The sequence below is a fragment of the Nanorana parkeri genome, unplaced genomic scaffold (genome assembly GCF_000935625.1).
Source record: "Nanorana parkeri isolate BGI_ZX_2015 unplaced genomic scaffold, ASM93562v1 scaffold332, whole genome shotgun sequence".
Lineage (NCBI taxonomy): Eukaryota > Metazoa > Chordata > Amphibia > Anura > Dicroglossidae > Nanorana > Nanorana parkeri.
The window spans coordinates 279,302-300,376 of record NW_017306600.1 but is presented as its reverse complement, the minus strand read 5'-3'; the positions used below and the strand labels follow the sequence as shown (position 1 = coordinate 300,376).

Sequence of the window (21,075 nt, the reverse complement as noted above, 5' to 3'; positions counted from 1 at the left end):
GCCGAACATGCTGAGCATGTTCGGCCGACCCGAAGCCACCCGATGTACAGCTGATTTCAGCCGATTTACGACTGGAGTGCTAGGGAGTCAGAGGTCATCTGAAGTCTAATTGTTGTTGCCTTTCCACTAAACTCATACACTGCACACTCAGAAGATGGGATATATGTGTCAGCAAATGTCAGACGTTTAGGGGTCTATTCACTAAGCTGTCGTAGGCAGCCGAGTGACTAACTGACCCGAAGCGAAGTGACCTGAGCGCTGTTCGGCTATTCACTTCAGGCTGGTACGGTGTAAGACAGGAGAACTGAACAATCTAGGACAACATAGCTGATTTGGAAAAATTCTCCAATTCAGCTCACTTTCTAGTTCAGCTGTGTTGTCCTAGATTGTTCACTTCTCCTGCCTTCTCCAGACTCTTCACCCATTTGTGAATAACCCTGTAAATATATTTTTTTTAATCTTACCTAAAACACATTGACATTAACACTGACATCTAGCTATTCAATCTTTAATTATTCTTTTTGTACAGACTATTTTCTCTTCTTTTTCACATAGGAGAAAGGCATAGGGGACATGTATCTTGCTGGTGATCACTGTGATTGGTTATCACAGAGACCACATGATCAGAGATCATTAGTATGAGACCTGGAGCTGTGACAGCTCGGTCTCCAGGTGGGGAGAATACTGTAGAGCAAGCTGCCAGCACAAAAACATGCTGCTTATGTGCAGAGCTATTGAGGAAATCCCACTTACGTGATGCTGCATATGTGTGTGATGCTGTCAAAAAGGGGTTAATATGTTGCAATGTGATGACTATTATTATATATAGTCTGTAAATTATTATAGGACTTGTTGAAGGTATTTAGAACCCTCACATGCTCACTCATACTGGAAAATGTGTTTGGTTGCTCAAACACTCAAACATAGGGCTTACCTCTCTTTCTGAGACTCCTTCCCAGTCCTTTTAACGCATTGGTGGTGACAGATCACCAATTGTATAAAATGTATTCAGCTACGTTTCACATACAACCACTTTTTTTTTTTTAAATGTACAATATAGCTGATTGGATAATGTTTCATAAGCTTGATAAAATGTCAGAAGTGTATGTAAGGTTGTCTACTGTCAATAGTGAAAACTAGGTCAACCACAAACTTTAGACAAATGAATATTACATGAATAGAGCCCTAGGGGAAAGACACCAAAAGATCAAAATAACTGCTCATCTGCCTACCTGTATAGAACGGTATAAAATGTAAAAATATCTAATGTCATTGCAATTTTTTTTTCTTTCAGAACTTCTATAAGGACATTAACCGTGAAGCAATGTACATTAGGTAAGCATGCTTAGCTACATTTTTGAGGTTTCAGCACTTGTGGCTGTGGCTATAAATTCCAAGTTAATACATTTTAATTACTTTAACAGTGCTGACCTGTTCTCATCAATCTTTATTAATCATACCTGGAAATATTATGTGAACGGCCTAAAAATTCTGGCTAATCATTTAGATGACATGGTCTTTGGTATGTTGACTGTTACCTCTGACCAACTTATTAAAGTAAAAGCATCACCCTCACAAGTCCCAGTCACACAGTGTGATGTGCTCTTTACTCCTTTAGCACCTTCCTCAGGCCACTGATTTAATGTGTGGGGCTATAGAGATAGCAAATTTCAGCCGATTCAGCAGGACAAAATTCAATCTGTAGGTGGCCCTATCACCTTGACAAAAGTTGATCATTAGATCTACTTTTATTGAAGGGACATGATAGAAAATGATTGGCAAATCAGTGTTTGTTGCGAATCAGCCAGTGCCCCTGTGAGAATACAATTGAGATTTGTTAATTCACTCTGTTATCGTGGATGGAATAATCTGTCCATCCACGCTAAAGGTTGCTATATTTGTTGAATTGTTAATATGCCGTGTTGTAAATCTAATGTTAATTGGTACTGTACCTTGACAATTGTAATAAACCATAATTTAAGGAATTTGAAAATATATCATCAAGTAAATAACAAGAATCCTTTATGTACAGGTGTCAAATTCCTATATAGTATGGGGACAATAGAAGTGGTTAAACTAAATGCATGCATCAGTGAAGGCTTCATTTCCCATACTGGTTATTCAGTGAATATCTTAAAGTTTAGAAATTTAAGGCTGGCCCAAATGCGGCTTATTTTTTCTCAACTAAGGGCTTGTGAATGGGAACCTTTAGAACATTCCCTGTAGTGAGAGTATGATTCCTACAATTTCCATGGTAGTAAAAATAATTACAAGCTCCTTTCTTAAAAAGAGGATTTGCTTAAAGGAGAACTATGAGGTGAGTGCTTTTCACTCACCTCATAGTTCTAGCCTCAGTAGATCGGGAGGTGAGCGAACACATACCGGCATTCGCTTACCTCTCGATCCTGTCACGGCTCTCTGGCTGGATTCTGACTGGCGGAACGGACAGGGGAGGGGGTGGGTACAACTGGCTCTGCCTCTAGATAGGCAGAGCCAGCTGTCAGTCACGCAGCTGGGCGGATCCCGGCACAATTGTCGGGATCCGCTTCAGCTGCGGCGTCTCAGTATACCGCGAGCTACAACTCGCGGTACACTGAGCCTCGGGTGACGAGAGGACGCTAGTTTGTGTCCTCCCGTTACCCTAAGGAAAACTATGGGGAAAAGCCTTAACCCCATAGTTCTCCTTTAAACAATAGATAAGGCAAGTACTTACTAAACAGTGAAGTATCGTAAGACTTTAAGTATCAAAGGACTTTATGTATTATGTAGTTCAAGAAGAACATTTGAAGCCTACCGTCTGCTGGCTTGGAATTTAGTCAAGTGGTGAAAAAGTCTGTTTGAAATAGCTGCTTTACAATAACACCAAAACAAGTGCTGTTTTTAAACCTTCTTCAATGTGTATCTTTTTGCGCAGATATTTGTACAAGCTTCGAGACCACCACTTGGACTGCGAGAATTACACAGAGGCAGCTTACACCCTCTTGCTCCATACTAGGCTTCTAAAGGTAACGTTATCAAGCAGTATAGTTATGCCTAAATGTAATATGTCACAGATATCCTTTGTAACCACAAGCAAAGATTTAGGTGACACCCAAACGGAATTGCAAATTCTTGTATTCTTGCTGAAATTAGATAAATTAGTGTTGGTTAAAGCCCAATTCTAACCTAATTTGTTTTCAGTTTTTGGCAGAGTGGGTTTAAACCACTATTAGGTCTTTATTGCTGTCTATGTGCCTACTGGTGATTTTTACAAACCTTCTTATCCTTGTCACAGGGTGCCACAGGGCACACACCCATTGATTATGGAGACAGCAGCAAAAACAGTATTTAGTAGATTTGGGAAAGGCTTAAACCTGTGTAAAGTTTTTATTTTTGTCGGTGTCCTCTTGTCCTTAAGAACCCCATTCTTTCATTTTTTTCTTGCCATGTTTCAGTGACATAACATAAGGGGTCATTAGGTCACAAAATGCAATAGAAAATATAGTAGAACTTTTTATGGTTCCCTACTCCTCTATACTAAAAAATTAAACTTTGGTTGGAACTGGGCTAAAAAAGAGCACATGCTTTCTTGAGGACAACGTGTTGCACTGTGTGGTTAAGAAGGTAAGCATTGTTATAGTTTTGTTTCCAGTTATAATGGTTTTTGTGTTTTTTGTAAAAGGTGATGTTAATCTCCACCTCCTGTACCTTATAAACCCTGTTTACCACCACTGGCTATGCCCAAGTCACTTACCACTAATCATAGCCTCACATGGAAGCTCATTAGTGTAAATTTCAGGCCTGGACCCTCTTGGTTGTCCAACCCTTTACTGTATCTCCGTTCTTTCTTACTGTACACTACCTTGGTAACCCTATTATCCTTTTTCAAAATTAATTGATTGTTCCCCTTTCCTCTCTAATCCGCTGCTCCTTACTATTACTATATACAGCTGAGCAGAGTAGGGTTGCCACCTTTTCTTCAAGGGAAACCCGAACACTCTAGCGAAACACGGATATTTTTTTGGGAGAATGAGTGGTGGTTTATTCATTTTTAAATAGCGCCGCCCATTCATATGTAAATAACACAGTTAAGACAATTTTCAGTGGGGGGGCAGTAGCCCCTATTTTAATCTTGGTTGCCTGTCTGCCTGACATCTTGTGTCCAGGTTTCTGCTGCCATGGAACCCGGACACAGCATTCAAAACCCGGACAGTCCGGGTGAATCCTGGACAGGTGGCAACCCTAGAGCAGAGTATGTGCTGTCATCCTCTCAACCTTCCTCTGTAGTAGGGGCCCAGTCGCAGCTATGAGCACTGTTTATATGGTCCTGGTCTGGTGTCCCCTTGTACAGTGATAATATGAAATGCAGAATGACAGTTGAACATGTCAAAGCTGATATTTTTGTCTACTAGAGAAGGCCTTAAAGTGTATAGAAACCTGAAGAATAAATTTCTCTTATTTGCTCCCTTGTGGTCTAAGCACACCATTGAAAGACACTCTAAGCACTCTTTGCGTCTAAGCGAGGGAGGTTTAACTATTGCGCGGAACTACTGCGCGCAGCTACTGCGCGCAGCTACTGCGCGCAACTACTGCGCACAGAAACAGCTGTAGGCTAATTCAGGAACTAAGTCTATGGAGCGGAGTTAATTGTTTAAAAAAAAAAATTTGGATGCATTCTTAAATGCGCAGAATATAACTGGATGTTAACATTTTGTAAGTAATAACACCAGAGATTGTTGATACCGGTAATATCTGATTGCCTTAGGGGATCAGGATTTTTTTTCCTTGTTGGAGCAAACTGAACCATGCTTTTTAAGGGGTTTTTTTTGCCTTCTTCTGTGTCTTATATGGGCATATGGAGGCATTATAGAGGTTTTCTATTTATTCCTTTTTTTTCTCCATTAGTTGAACTTGTGTCTTTTTTCCACCTTACTATGTAATTATGAAAGCATCATGTTATATCAGTTTAATATGTGCAATAAAATATCTGTTGATCTAACCAGAAAGTTTGAGCTGCCTTGTGGCCTATGCACACTTCAGGTATTTATCTCAAATGGCCTGATTAACCTTCCCAGTTCCTATCTTTGGACTAAAAATTATGGTTATGTACATGATTCAGTAGTTTATCAAAGCTGACACCATTTAGTCAACAAAAATGTTGTGTGTTGTGATTCCAGGACTAGGAGCTAATTTCTGGTAGATCAACATGTATTTTCGCTTTTTTTTTCTTCCTATTTTGCCATACACTTTAAGGGCTTGTTCACACGACGACCGTATTGTGTCCGGACCAGAACCATGCGTTCCTGCACTCAAAACGCATCCCAATGTATCCCTATGTGTTTTATGGGCTACAGTTCTCATGTGCACAGTCCATTTTGTCTGTTCCGGATACGGTCCGGAAATGCACGAACGCGTCAAAAACGCAACGAAAATGCACTGCACTGCATCTAACATACTGACAGCCCCACTCCCAAAAAAACTGCATGCATAGCACTGCGTCTGCAGATCTGCACCAGATTTGGACCGGAAAATCGCGTGAACAAGCCCTAAAGGTGATTCTACCAAAACGTATTGAGACCTTTAAACAAAGTTTAATGTCTACTTCTATTTTTTCTCACAATATTTGTTTACAAATTATGCACAGGTTTGCTAGTAAAAAATAGTCTGGGTCTAAAATTTTTTATAGAGGTCTCTAGCTGAGTAAAGCTGCAGACATCTTTAGGGAGTCTTGTAGCAACTATCAGTAAATGCTTTAGAAAGCTAAGCCAGCAACTTATATGAAAGTATAAGGAAAAACAATGGACACTACCTTGTTCAATACTGTTGTAACATGAACATATTATTTCTTTAAGTGGTCAGATGAACAGTGTTCACCTCAGGTCATGCAGACAGAGTTCCAAAGTTCACAAACCCATCGGCACCTAAAGGAGAACTTATATGACGTGATCATTGGATACTTTGACAAAGGAAAGGTGAGATTTTTTCTGATAGCTGTGATGAAAAATATGTAATATTTTAGTTATATTAATAATATGTTTATTGTAAAATCTCTGTGTTGTGTTAAAAGTTACTATAAAAGCGAAATCCATTTATTTAGTGCATTAAAAATGCTGTTAGTTAGTGTTGGCACCTATGATTACCTGCACTTACTTGCAGCAGCTTTATTCATTTCTGCTACAGCTGAATAGCTTAATGGCAAGATAAGAAATTACTTTATAGTGAGTGAACATTATAAAATAAAAACTCAAGATACTGTGAAGGAAATTTATCAAAACTGGAGCAGACAAAATCTGGGGTAGCTGTGCATGGTGGCCAATCAGCTTCTCTCTTTCATTTTCAAATCTTAACTGAACAAACTGAGGAGAGAAGCTGATTGGTTGCCATTGGCAACTGCTCCAGATTGTGTCTGCTCAAGTTTTTGATAAATTCCCCTCTCAATGTGTTCACCAATTTTTTCGTAGAATCCTAAAAGCCAAGTTATAACTCTATGACTAATTTACTTTTTACATAGTTTAACCAGTTTTGAACCTTAGGCATAGAAGATTTACTCTAAAAACCTTCTCCTACACCCTGCTCATCATTCCCTACTCTGCTTCCACTATTACTGGCAATTCCTGACTGTCAAATTATAACTTTATTTCCAAAAAATCTGTCCCTAATTAACCCCTTATTAACTCTAATAAACCATAATTAATACTTTCCTCCATTCTCCCCTTAGATCTTGTTTTCTGCTGATTTTCTTTTATTTCTTTACCATTACTATATAAACAGTTTTTTTTTTCCTATTTTAATTTTAACATTTTCTGCATATAAAAATAAGCAAAATAGATAAGGGTGTGTTTTTTTTTTTCACAGGGCATATTTCCTAGTTGATGCTGGCTGCAACTTTTTTTTTCACATTTAAATAAATAATACACCCCCCTTTCCACAAACACACACACATATTATACACTTGCACCATATTGTGGTGTACACCATCCACATGCACTGCAGTGCGTTGTTAGAACACGTTGCAGTGCTTGATTTTTTTTTATTTTCAAAATAACATTAATTTAACTGTGTGGCAGCGCATGGCAAAGTGTTGTGACGCATTGCCATGCATTGTGATATGCTGTGCTGTGATTAAATGTACGCCTGCTTCATTTTATCACAACACACACACTAACAGTGCACAAACAATTTTTAACATAAGTTGCTTATTTTTGTTTTACGTTAATTAATTTTTTTACCGTTTCGCAAAAATGCGCAATTTAAAATGTACAAATATTTGTTATTTATTACCTCCATACAGTTTTATGTTTTAGATTTAGTCGGAAAAGTATTTTTTTGGTACGCTGATACTGATTTTACTAATTGTGATTAAATTGTAATAGTAATTTAATTGTGTATTTTTATCGGTTAACTGAGCCACAGTGTCTTGATTCTCTTCATTGGAATGTATGTGGGTTGTAGATTGTTTCCCCTTGTCAACATTCAGCTCTGAAATCATTCAAAAACTTTCACTAGATTGAAGAGAATGCATTCTTCAAAACTCTCCTCATTAACTGGCACTTGTAGATTGCCTGAGAAGAATCTCAATCTGCAGTAAGCAAACCTAGTATAAAGCTGGCCATACACCTTACAATTATCTGCAGATTTTCTGTGATCAGATGGAAAAGGTGCAACAGATTCCTCCATCTACACTTAACTGTGTGGATGGAGTAATCTCCACCTGGGCTAATATGTTGCACTTTTTCCATCTGACCACAGAAAATCTGCAGATAATTGTAAGGTGTATGGGCACCTTAAGGAGGATCACTCTTCCGTCACTTTAACACAAGTGTCTCCTATTGCTGTAATGAACTATGCTCACCACTGAGCCAGATGGATAAGCACTTTGGACTGGAGCAGCTTGGTTTGAACTCTCTGTGTTGTCCATTTCTCTATTTGGCTGATTTAGCTGAGTCTCTGTTTCCCCGGTCAGTTACTCATTAGTACCCTCAAAACAGGCAGGAATATTCTTTTTCCATTCCAGCAATACATAAGTGTGAGAAGTTTCTGGATTTACTCTCATGTCTACTATCAGCCCCTGCTATGGCCTGATGAACTTGTTCCTCAGTCCATGTGTCAGTGGGGATATCCATCACCATACTAAGCTCTATTCTGCTACATTGGTCTCTGCTGCTGTCTCTTGATTCATGATGTTGGCTCTGTTTATTGATGAGGTCATCACAGGGATAACAGGGTAATCCCAGACAAGAAACCCCAAGTGTAGCGCACCCCTTACGAAGCAGCATACAGTAATAAAGCAATGGGTCTCCCTGTGTTTCCTCTGTGATAAGTCTCGACAATGGATCCACAGCACACCTTGTGAGGCTTTGAAAAGTTTTACTAAGCACTAACATTTTAACTTTATAAAAGGTACAAGCAATTTTAAATGGAAACTGACACAAAATAGAAAACACAGTAATGTTAAGACAGGTGCAAATAAATGCGTTGGGACAATCTACACCCCAAGATACTTAAGGAACTAAGCGAGGTCATAACTAGACCATTATTCCTCATTTTTAAGGACTCTCTAATGACTGGTAGAGTTCCGAGTGACTGGCGGAGGGCTACGGTAGTTCCAATATTTAAAAAGGGAGCAAGATGCCAACCTGGGAATTACCGACCAGTTAGTCTTACATCGTTAGTTTGTAAACTGTTAGAGGGAATGATTAAGGACCATTTAGTAGAATTCGTGCGGGAAAATGACAAAATAAATGACTACCAGCGTGGGTTTAGGAAGGACCGTTCCTGTCAGACTAACCTACTGACTTTTTACAAGGGGGTAAGTAGAGATCTGGATGGAGGGAGGTCTGTGGATGTGGTATATCTGGATTTCGCTGAGGCTTTTGATACGGTACCTCATAAACGCTTACTATACAAGCTGAGAGCTACGGGCATAGATGGAAGGGTGTGTACATGGATAGAGAACTGGCTAAAGGAACGGGTACAGGGAGTAACAATAAATTGCCCCCTTTCAGACTGGGCTAGTGTCATTAGCGGTGTGCCTCAGGGTTCTGTGCTGGGACCCATGCTTTTCAACCTGTTTATTAACGACATCGGGGACGGAGTACACAGCGATATCTCAGTGTTTGCCGACGATACCAAAATTGGGAGGGTAATAGAAACAGACCAAGATAGTGTAACATTGCAGGAGGACCTGGATAAAATAGGGGAGTGGGCAACTATGTGGCAGATGAGGTTTAATGTCGATAAATGCAAAGTTATGCACTTTGGGAGGAATAATAGGCAAATGGGTTATACAATTATGGGTATGCCGCTAGGGAAGTCGGAAATGGAGAAAGATTTGGGGGTCATTGTAGACCACAAACTGAATAATAAATTACAGTGCCAGGTTGCTGTAAGCAAAGCTAGTAGAATCTTGTCCTGCATCAAGAAGGGAATATTTTGCAGGGATAGGTCTATAATTATGCCACTTTACACATCAATGGTTCGGCCCCACCTGGAGTATGCGGTGCAGTTTTGGGCACCGGTCCACAGAAAGGATGTCCTTGAACTGGAGAAAGTCCAGCGGAGGGCGACCAAACTCATAAAGGGGATGGAGGACCAGAGCTATGAGACACGGCTACTAAATTTAAACATGTTTACGTTGGAAGTAAGGAGATTAAGGGGGGACATGATTTTCATGTACAAAATGTTCCATAGTCATAGCAATATTAGCAACAAACTCTTTGAGATTAATTCCGTAACAAAGACTAGAGGACACCACCTAAAACTGGTAGAAAAAAAATTTGAACACAAGGGGGTTCTTCTCAGTTCGCGCGGTTAGGGTCTGGAACTCACTGCCTCAAGCGGTAATTTCCGCGATTAATCTGGAATCATTCAAGAGGCTTTTGGACGACTTCCTGAGAGACCGAAATGTACAAGGGTACAGGTACTCTTAAGAATGAGAACATTCATTGACCTATACACACACACACACACACACACACACACACACACACACACACACAACAGGTTGGACTTGATGGACTTATGTCTTTATTCACCTCAAATACTATGTAACTATGTAAGGTGCTGATACTACTGCCTATCTGACTTCCCACATTATACTGAATTGACTGTATTAAATCTCCTGGTGAATAGTGGAAGTAATTATACAGTCTTAGTCCAAACAAACCCAGGTCTTTAACCTACTGGTCAGTGGTATTGAACAAGGATAGCAGTCGGTGGGGCCCAAACTCTGATGGCAAAAGTGACTTGAATACAGTAGTAGGGTGACCAGTTGCCTCTTACCCATCCTGACATTGAAGCGATGACTCTGAGTTGGTCAGTGAGGAAACAGACGTCCCCGTCTCCTCCAGCCGACTAGCCTGGATGAACACAACATCTCAGATTCAGTGCACAGCAGGTGTCAACCTCGGATGTCAGGCTCACAGTCCTCCCAGGATGAAATCAGCAGTCTCTGGAGTCTTGCTGAAAATGTAATCCGCAGCATCCGTTCGTTCACACAGGGCCGCAGCTCGCTGTCTCACACAAATCGTGAAAGCACCGGAATTCACAGTCTAGAGCAATCGTTCTCCAGCCAGGGTGGTTATAGTGTAATTTTTTTGGGTGGGAAAAAGCAGCAAATACCTGAGTTATACCCAGGACCGAAAAAAGAAAAATAAGGAGGAGAATAATATACAGCAGGGCTCAAAATTTCAGGTTCTGAACTACTAGCCAGTCCTTAAGAGTTACTCGCCAACAGTTGCCCCACCTAACCCCTACCCTGTCCTGGCCCTAACTCCGCCCCTAACCACACCCTCTTAAATTATCTCATGAAATTATATCGTGTGTCTGTCAGCGGGGCAGCATCAGCATGAGACAGAGAGAGTGAAAGCCCTAATCCCCCAGCTGAAATTTTGAGCTCTGATATACATTATATATTAAGTAAATTATTATTTGAGGATTGTTACCCACTTGCCCTCTTTTCTATAAATGGTTCTTTTTTTTGTAGCTCCAGATGGCAGCTGATGCCCACTGCCATCTGGAGCTGCTCTGTACTGTCAAAGTTTAATATGTGTGGCTATTGTATCTCAAATAATACACCCTAATGTTTATTTTAGGATAAAACCTGCCCTGTCTCTCCCTCTTATATTGCAGCTTCCCAGAATCTGAACAATATTTCTGGCTATTGTCTCTCAGATAATACACACTAGTCACAAGATAAAACCCACCTTGTCTCTTTTTATTTGCTGCCTATTCAAGTGTTTAAGTACTGTCCTTATGCAGGGCAGTTTTCACCAAACACATACCTGAAGTCTATATTTTGACTTTTTGGGGAATAATTGGAGATATGGGCATAGAAGGGGTTGAGTGAATGTGGAGTTATTGTTTTGTAGTGTTTTGTGCACTTTGTTATGAGATTTGATTAAATGCCTACCACAATGCAGCTTTTAGATCTGCTATGCCTGCTACTTCTAATGGTCAAGTCAGGTCTATTACTGCTTGATAACAAAAAGCAGGTGTTGAAGCAAAATTACCTAAAATGGCCTTTTTTCTCAAGTTGAAATTAATAGAATCAGGGTGCTGCTGCTGTATTTAATCCAAGCTAAATTAAAAAGTTCAAAAAAATCAATTACACGTGCAAAATATACACTATGAGGCCAGAATACAGTGTCACTGATGCTGTCCATTAAAAACATACTGTTATGTGACACCACAGCTTAAAGTATGTAAAAAGGCAAAACTTGCCTTTTTGGATAGAATGTTACCGTCAGGTTTTTATTGCTGCCTGTGTCACGGTTAGGAGATCCACTCTCTTTAATTGTCCTGATTGCAAATGTGACTGGGAAAAAGTGAGGGTAAGTCTAAAATTGTGAGTTGCCACCTGAACAAACAGATATAGCGGGGCAATCTTGCAGTGGGGATGCTTGTTTCCGTGACAACTGCCTAAAAAGGTATTTCCCTCACATTGGAAAGATGTCCTCTTACTTCCTGTTGAGTCTACAGGACAGGCAGCAAAATATCCCTAATGAGACACAAAGGGCAAAACAAAAACTAATAGTGTTTTTAACCTTCCCTTACACTATTTAAAATTAAAAAAGTTTTGGCTTTAGATGTACTTTAAAGACATTTCCCAAGCATGTATTTTAAGGATGGCTTTTATTTTCATGTCACCCTCAAAGTTGGTTTAAAATGACCCACTTCCCACTGTATGATGTGTGTTTTTTTTTTTTAACTATTTTTGCTTTGTTAAATTGGCATGTCCTGCTCCCCATGCCCTTTTTGACCATAGCTGGCCTGTTTGCCTTCACAATGGGCAGAATTTACAATCAAGACTTGCCCCCCCCCCCCCCCCCCCCATGGACTTTAATAGTGGTGGCTGCTAAGTTCAGGTTTTGTGGATTTCAACAGGAATCAACTACCCCCCAGAAATCGAACCTGGGCAGACTCGTCCATCTCTAGTGACAACCATTTAATTGTTCCCATTATTAATAGGAGGTTAATTCAATATTTTATTATATAATTACATTTCAGATGTGGGAGGAAGCAATATCTCTATGCAAACAATTGGCAGAACAGTATGAAATGGAAATATTTGATTATGAACTTCTCAGCCAGTGCTTGGTAAGATATTTGTTTTACTTTTAGACAGCATTTATCAATGATTGTGCATATAAATATGTTGATTTATATTATTGAATGCTTTGTAATTTTAATTTAATTAACACATTGGATTTTTCCCACTGGCTTTAATATAAAATGTATACTGTCCGCTGGGGACACTTTAAAATAGATCTAAACCCTAACAGAATGACATTTAGTTTGCTTAATCACTGAGTATTATAAACAATAGCTTTTTCAATAAAATACTGTTAGTATTTCCTTCATTTTCATCCACTTGTACCAGCGTTGGCTGCATGTCATTGTTCTGAAACAGTTTCCCGATAGTGACAATGGTGGTCAATGCCTGTGCAATTTATGTCAGCATGACCACTTGTAACCTCCAACAGAAGTACATGTGACAGGGTGACAAGGCAAGAGCACAGCTGGGAGAATGGTGTCACCTTATAACAGAAAGTACCTAAATAAAGACCTTTATTGCCCGGATCGCCAGGTAACCTTTTCATGAAAGCTGCAGATTGAAATAATTTAAAAACAAAAAAAAAGAACCTTTCGTCTTAAATTCTTCCTACAGCCTCAAAGTACACTGAGTGGCCAGATTATTATGACCACCCTATCAGTACTTCGTTGGGCCACGAGATGACTCCACGAGATGACTTCATTGGTCCGCCTCGTGACTCCACGAGATGTTGAAAGGTGATGCGAGGAATCTGACACTGCACTGTTGCCCTTCTGTTGTCTTGTACCAGTCTTGCCACTCTCCATTCTGCCCTAACATTGACTAGTCGCTGACGGCCACAATTCGCACGTTCAGACCCAGATTTTTGGCTGACAGTCCAGTCTTTAAACACTTTAACAATGAGCCCCTCTTGAACATTTAACGAATTCTGCTGTTTTGCTGATACTCGCTCCATGGCTTGCGCCATCCCACGTTCAAAGGCTGTTAAATCGCGTTTTTTTACCCATATCTTCAGTAAAAAAATCACTTCTACTGTCGTGGTAAACAACCTGCTTCCCTATTTATAATGGTCTGGCCCTCTAGCAACTTCAGCGCAAAATTATAGCTAATTTGCCTACAAATGTCAGGTGGTCATAATAAACTGTGAGCTACTCAGTGTATATATCTGCAGTGTGAGACCTAAGGCATTGCTCCCTCTGGCTACTAGTCTCAGGAGATCTGGAGTGATATTTGGTATGTCACTACTGTGTTGCTCACTGTTCTCTTTGCTGAAGGCTCTAACAGTAAGAAACAAAACCCTGCCTCTACCCAAGTGGCTGCCTTCACACAGAGACACAGTGCAGTAATGGGGAAAATACTAGCTGCATGGAGACCACAGGCAATACTGGTGAATAGTCTTTTGCCCTCTGCTTGCATCTATTTGTGCACAGTCTCCAGAGTTCAGTTCCTCTTTAAAAGGTAATATGAGCTTTTAGTGATTACGTTTTGATTTAATTTAAAAGAATATATGTAAAAAGTGCACTGCACTAATAAAAAATAAACAATAAGGTGATCAGCGCCAGTAAGTGTAATGTGAAAATAAGAGCTACCAATCACTAAGAATATAATTAAATATCTGGAAAATGTGAAAAACAATATTGTCTGGATCTAATAATCATACACATCTAATACATTGAAACATTTATAAATGAATCGCATATATGAGCCTTCAAACAAATGGAGGCATAAAAAAATATATCTACACACAAAAAAAGCAATACACAAAAAGAGTCCCAGGAAAAAACAAAAGGAAACAATGGTGATTGTGCAAGAAAATTCCTCAGATGATTCGCAGCCAATATGCATGTAACTCTCAGGTAAGGATAATCACACAATGCAGGCATACCTTCACCTCCACCCAGTGAGTGATAACAAGTGAATGCTCACCTGGGGAGGTACACCCACAGAGATAGGTCAAATGCACTTTTTTCCTTGGGGGAGGGAAGCCCATGCACAGATTGGCGATAAGGTCTCCTCAGATCACAGGTACCAGCATAAATCCAGGAGGAAAGAGAAAAAGGACAAGGATATAGTGCGTAACGTCCAATAAAAATGCAATTTATTAAATAAAAAATGCGTACTCACAATGTGTCAGGGTACCATGCACAGGCGTCCTCACACCACATTTAGGTACCCACGCAGGATGACCAAATTAATATGCCCACACAGGATATGGTTCTATGCACACAGTTTATTTTTTACACATCAACAAAACTGCAAACCCTCTCAACCCCCACAGGTTTAGCAGTGAAGTAACAAACCCACCGTTGGGACAAACACCCACCTACAGCCAGGGGGAATAGCAACAAGGAGGGGTAACAGGCCTGCAGATATACGGCAGGCCTCAGGATACAAGAGTGGTCAGGTACAAGCCAGGTCGTTAACAGGAGGGCGGCGCGGTACAGGAACAGGATTCAAGGAGAGGGGTCGGTGGTATCAAGCCGGGTCGGTGACAGGAGGGCAGCGCGGTACACGAACAGGATTCAAGGAGAGTGGTCGGTGGTATCAAGCCGGGTCGGTGACAGGATTGCAGTCAGGTAGCAGGGTTCAGGTAGCAGGGTTCAGGTAGCAGGGCAAAAGCCAGGGGAGTTAGTCAGGTGCAGGCGACGCAATACTGAGCCAGCTTCCTGACTGCAGGGAGAGCCTAAATACCCTCCCAGGAAGCACCAGGTGATGGGATGATCAGTCACAGCTGGGGCACACCCGCAGGTGAGTACTGGAGCTGCAGGTTCCTGACAGTTCCTGGCTGCTGGAGACACCCGCAGGCGAGCACAGGAACTACAGGACCTGGCTCCAGCGCCACCTGGGGGTGCTCTGGATCCTGACACAATGGCGTAAACCAGGGGTAGCAAACCTCCAGCCCTCCAGCTGTGGTGAAACTACAAATCCCATGATGCATCTCTCTTCGGGAGTCATATCTGTGGCTGTGAGAATCTTGCAATGCCTCATGGGATTTATAGTTCCACCACAGCTGGAGGGCCAGAGGTTTGCTACCCTTGGTGTAAACAGTGGATGTCCTCATTGTGCTGTTAGACATAAGTTCATAATATCAAACCAGTATAGAACAAAGAGTCATATATCGAATCACCACTAGATGTTCCAATCACTTTCAGGGAGATTTTCAATTCATTCAGCTATCGTTCAAATAAATAAAAAAAAGGATAAATTAACCCAAAATAAATCCAAAACAGGTGTGCAGATCAAGAGTTGACTTTGCGCCATGCAGCTCAAGGCCAGAGACTTGAAGCCATTGGATCAGAATGCTAGCAGTTTCAGAATTAGCTCAGTAATGGCAGCCTACTAATTATTCTGAGCACTGTTTTCTCAGCTCTAAGCCTCTAAATACTTTTCTTTTTCTTAATGTTCCTATGCTTACTTGTTTCTTTTGTCACAGCACAAAATATATTGTATAAATATGTGTAATTTTAAAGCCTAATGGTTCTGTCACTCCTGGGGAATAAAGACCCCTTGCAGTAGTTCCGCAATTCCACAAGGGTTAAATGCTTATCAAACCCAGGGAGCAGCAGCAACTGGGCCCTATAAGCAGACTCTTAGCTGCTATAGTAGCTCGGAAATTTGCTTTCATGTGTAAAGCTGACAGTCAGCTTTACACTGGAAGTGATCCGGTGGGTGAAAATTAATTTGCTAATCGTCCCTATGCTGAATGAACCCAGAAGCAGCAAGCTTTTCATCACTTCTGGAGAAGCTGATTAAGCACAATCTGCTTGATCAGCTTCATTGGAGTACAGAGGGGACATTAAGGGTCTATTAGATCCTTAAAGTCTGTATAAACAGACACCTGTTACCACTAATGTAGCTGTGTTTATGAGCCCCCTATGTGATAGCAATAACGTTAAGTTTAAGAAGAGTGTAAAAAAAATAAAGTTCAATAATAGAACTTAAAGGAGAACTATGGGGTAAGTGTTTTTCCCCATAGTTCTCCTAAGGGTCACGGGAGGACATATTCTAGCATTTTCCTGTGACCCAAAGCTCAGTATATCACGAGCTACAGCTCACGGTATACTGAGACCGCCGCAGCCGGGACGGATCCCGACATTACTGTTGAGATCCACCCAGCTGCATGAGTGACAGCTAGCTCTGCCTATCTAGAGTCAGAGCCAGCTGTACCCTCCCCTTCCCCGTCCGTTCCGCCAGTCAGTGCTGGAGGATCGGAGCGGGGAGGGGAGAATGACAGTCACGGCTCTCTGCAGGTAGATGATCGAGAAGTGAGCGAGCGAAGGTATGTGTTCGCTCACTTCCCCGATCTATTGAGCCGATGTGTGACAATGAAACTGTTACACGTCGGATCGATAAATCACTCACCTCGTAGTTCTCCTTTAAACAAAATGCATGTCATTTTTTCCCCCTGCCTCTGTCTACATGCACATATGTAAGAAACCAATGATTGTGCCACACATGTTGGGTACTGAAACACACAATTTTATCATTCACTGTTTTTCCCAAACTGATGACCAGTAAAAGCTTTTAAAGCATTACTAACTGACAAGTTTGGGTACTGTAGTGTTTTACTATTTCACAAGGGCACACAATTTTAAAGCTTGACATGTTTAGTATCTATTTATTTGGTGCAACCTCATCTTTTATATTTTAACAAAAAAATTGGGTGATTCTTAGAGGTTTTAAGTAATCTTCAGGCCCAGACTGTACATTTTAACATGTGTCCAAAAAATGAAAACAAGCAGCTATGGCAGTAAATAATTTTAACGGACCTAAAGTGCCCCACCATCATCACTTAAATTGTACATTTGCTTGTGAGAATAAATTTGCACGAAGAATCAGGAGAAAAAAGTAGCAACCAGTGATACACAAATCAAATGTAGCTACTTGATTTATTGATTTTTAGTGAAAAAAGTCAAGCTTTGACCTGTGGAATGGAAAGCTGTCCATAAATGACATCCTCAGGATATTACTTTTTCCTGACAGTTTGACTGGGATTGAAATGTTCACCTTATTTCCTTATTGCTCTCAACTGTCGGTAAAGAGATAAATATGGTGTTAAAAGAATATGCATAATTTCTGGAGATCACATAAGCATGCACTTCTGTGACTGAATTCAAAGAAAAACTTTGACCTGCGGATTATTTGCTAATGTTACATTTATTTAAGCGGACCTTTACCTCCTTTCACTAAAAATGTTTGGAAATACACCAGCTTATACAAATGTACTGTAATATATCCTTTGAGCTGTAGATGGGACTGTAGTGCAATACTAGTCTCTATGTGCATGTTTTTCTATGGTACAAAGGAAGTTTTTTGTTTCTTGCTCTGTTCTCTTCACAATGTTGTATGCATAAGTATAATGTTCTTCTAAGCAAGTAAAACTTAATAAAGCACTCCTCAAGATCTTAGTGCTTCATCTAAACACATAACCAACAGGTTATGGGCCCGGGCATTAAACAGAACACTGCAAGTCAACAAGAGCCGCATTCAAGCTACTGAAAAATGGCAAGCAGTTCAGATATGAAGTTTGCAGTCGCAAAGCTCGATACCAACTACCAGCTATTGAAGCTCAAGCTTGAAAGACTGCTAAGCAAAGATGACTTGTGGCATGCACCCGCAAGACAGACCCACTGATGGACCTGCAGAGGAATGGGACAAAAAGAACAGGCAAGCTAAAGCAATTATAAGTCTGCTAGTGGAAGATGACCAGCTTATCCACATAGGAAAAGAGAATACAGTTAAATGTATGTGGACTGCATTGCAAAAACTGCTTAAGTGTTCAAACCTAAACAGTAAACCATATCTGCTACAAAAGCTGTATAAGATGAGGCTAAAAAAAGGCCAGGAAATATGTGAACATGTGAATGCCATGCTGGAAATCATAGAACAGCTATGTGCAATTGGAGAGGAAATGAAAGATAACCATATGGTAACATTACTGCTATGCAGCCTTCCAGAGTCCTACATTGCTCTTATTAACGCTCTAGAAAGCAGACCTGAGCAGGAACTAACACTAGAATACGCCATAGGATATTATAAAGAGAGGATTATCAGAAGATATAACCGTACTGCCCTGCCAAATGTTCATGACATGCAAATGCTGTATGGAAGAAAAGGCCACACATACCCCACTTCCACAGGCCACCAAAAGAAAGCCCACCCACCCCATGGAGCTCATACACAGCAACTTGTGCGGGCCAATGTAAACTCCTACATCAGGGGGGGAACAGATATCTACTGACTTTCATGATGATTATTCTAAATACAGAACAAGTTATCTGATTAAGCACAAGAATAAAAAAAATCTGAAAAACGTCAAGAGTTTTTAGCCATGTCCAGCAACAAATTCCAACAGAAACCAGGAATTATATGCACCGACAATGGATGTGGAATACGTCAGTAAGGAAGTGGAATCATATCTGAAGAAACAGAGTATAGTACACCAGAACACCACACCATATACTCCTGAACAAAATGGGGTAGCATGTTGTCAGATGCCAACCTACCTAAGAAGTACAGGGGAGAAGTAGTCATGGCTGCAACATACCTACAGAACAAACTATTATTAAAAGTACCACATTTGTAATGTGGCATGGATCAAAGCCTAGCCTAGGGCACATTAGAATGTTTGGATGTAAAGCTTCGCTTATTTTCCAAACGAGAAGTGATCCAAATTGGAGAACACAGCCATTGAAGGTATTCTGGTGGGCTATAGTGAACAAAGTAAGGGATATAGAATCCTTCACCCAAAGATGGACAAAGTGACAATAACTCAAAGCATTTATTTCGATGAGAACTCATCACCAGAAACAATGATCCTGGGAAGTTGTGAAGTGAATTCGCCCAGTAACTCAGCAAAGGAAGCTGAGCAAAGTGAAATTGTACAGGAGTCAGAACAAGAGGTGGAACTCACAATGAATAACTTAAGCTCCATGTTAAATTCTGCAGAACAACCTGAAATTGGAAGATCCACTCGAGCAACAAAGGGAATACCACCCTGCAAGCTGTCATATAACACATAGCATACTCGAACCAACATTATGGGAAAACATAGAAAAATCACCAAAACGCAAAGCCAGCAGCAAAGAATGGCAGCAGAAGAATAAATACAATCACTTCAAGAAAATAAAACGTGGACACTCACTGAGCTTCCCCCCAATCACTGAACTATAGGAAGCAAATGGACTTTTAAGGTGAAGCTCGATGAAGTAGGAGATATCCACAGATGCAAGGCCAGATTAGTTGTCAAGAGATACTCACAGAAATTTGGAGAAGACTACGATGAAACATTCACTCCCGTTATAAAACACTCCACCATCAGAACACTCCTTAGCATTGCCGCTGGGAAGGGCATGCAAGTGAAACACCTAGACGTCAAAACCACTTTCCTATATGGAGACATTAAGGCAGAACTCTACATGGAGCAATCGCCAGGGTTTGAGCAAGGACACAACCTTGTGTGTAAACTCCATAAAAGCATACGTACTCAAGCAATCTGCAAGAATGTGGAATAAGAAAGTGAATGATATACTCAAGAAAGAGGGATTCACAAGAAGCGAGGCAGATCCCTGCCTTTATTCCAGGAATCAAGAAGACAGATGGATATACATCCTAATTTATGTTGATGACATTATAACCTGTTTTGAAAAAGAAGGGGACTATCGTCAAATAGTTCACAAACTAAAACAAAACTTTGAAATAAAAGAGCTAGGCAACATCAGCCACGATCTGGGTATGCAAAAAGAAAATAAGATGGAAGCTATCTTCTTCTCAACCAAAGTTAGAAGAATTGCTGAAATTTTTGAACAATTCCACAAGCAAAGTTCAAAGGAAGTAAAAACACCTATAGAAGCAGGCTACCAAAATAGCAATGAATAAGAAATCTTGCTAAACAACAATGACATGTATCGCAGAGCAATCGGAAAGCTACGATACATTGCCACTGTTACAAGACCAGACATAGTGGCAGCAGTGGGCATACTCGCTAGAAAAGTCGCAGCACCCTGTCAGCATGACTGGAATATAGTAAAGAGGGTACCATACAATACTTAGAAGGAACAATTTGGATGAAGCTACAACTGCCAGCAGCGTCAAATACAAAACTAGTTGGATATGAGGATGCAGATTGGGCTGAAGAATGCAAAAACCACAAATCCACAAGTGGTTACATCTTCCAATAGGAAGGAACCTTAATTTGATCTAGCCGAAAGCAAGCTACTTTCCTCAACTGAAGCTGAATACATAGCAGCAGCACACACATGTCAAGAAGCAATATGGATTTGCCAGCTTTTAATGGACATGGGCATAGACATGTCAAACCCCATCCCGATCTTTGAGGATAACCAGGGATGTATAAAGCTGACACAATCGGAAAGGGTCAACCCTAGAACCAAGCACATCAATGTGAAGTATCATCTGCTTATGGACACTCAAGAGCAAGTCATTATTGAAATCCAATATTGCTCATCAGAAGAAATGACTGCGGATGCACTCACCAAGCCATTGCCAAAGATCACCACAGTTTTCTTTGAAGAAACTGAATG

At 40.5% G+C, this 21,075-nt stretch overlaps 1 protein-coding gene across 1 annotated transcript in view; it reads left to right on the top strand.

Moving 5' to 3' along the window:
- DOCK2 (dedicator of cytokinesis 2) overlaps positions 1–21,075 on the top strand; it is a 173,616-nt gene that overhangs the window by 95,530 nt on the left and 57,011 nt on the right. Inside the window, exons 36-39 of the mRNA XM_018558336.1 lie at positions 1,295–1,335; positions 2,915–3,005; positions 5,832–5,951; positions 12,487–12,576. Coding sequence (XP_018413838.1) covers positions 1,295–1,335; positions 2,915–3,005; positions 5,832–5,951; positions 12,487–12,576 — 342 coding nt within the window. The remainder of the gene's footprint in view (positions 1–1,294; positions 1,336–2,914; positions 3,006–5,831; positions 5,952–12,486; positions 12,577–21,075) is intronic.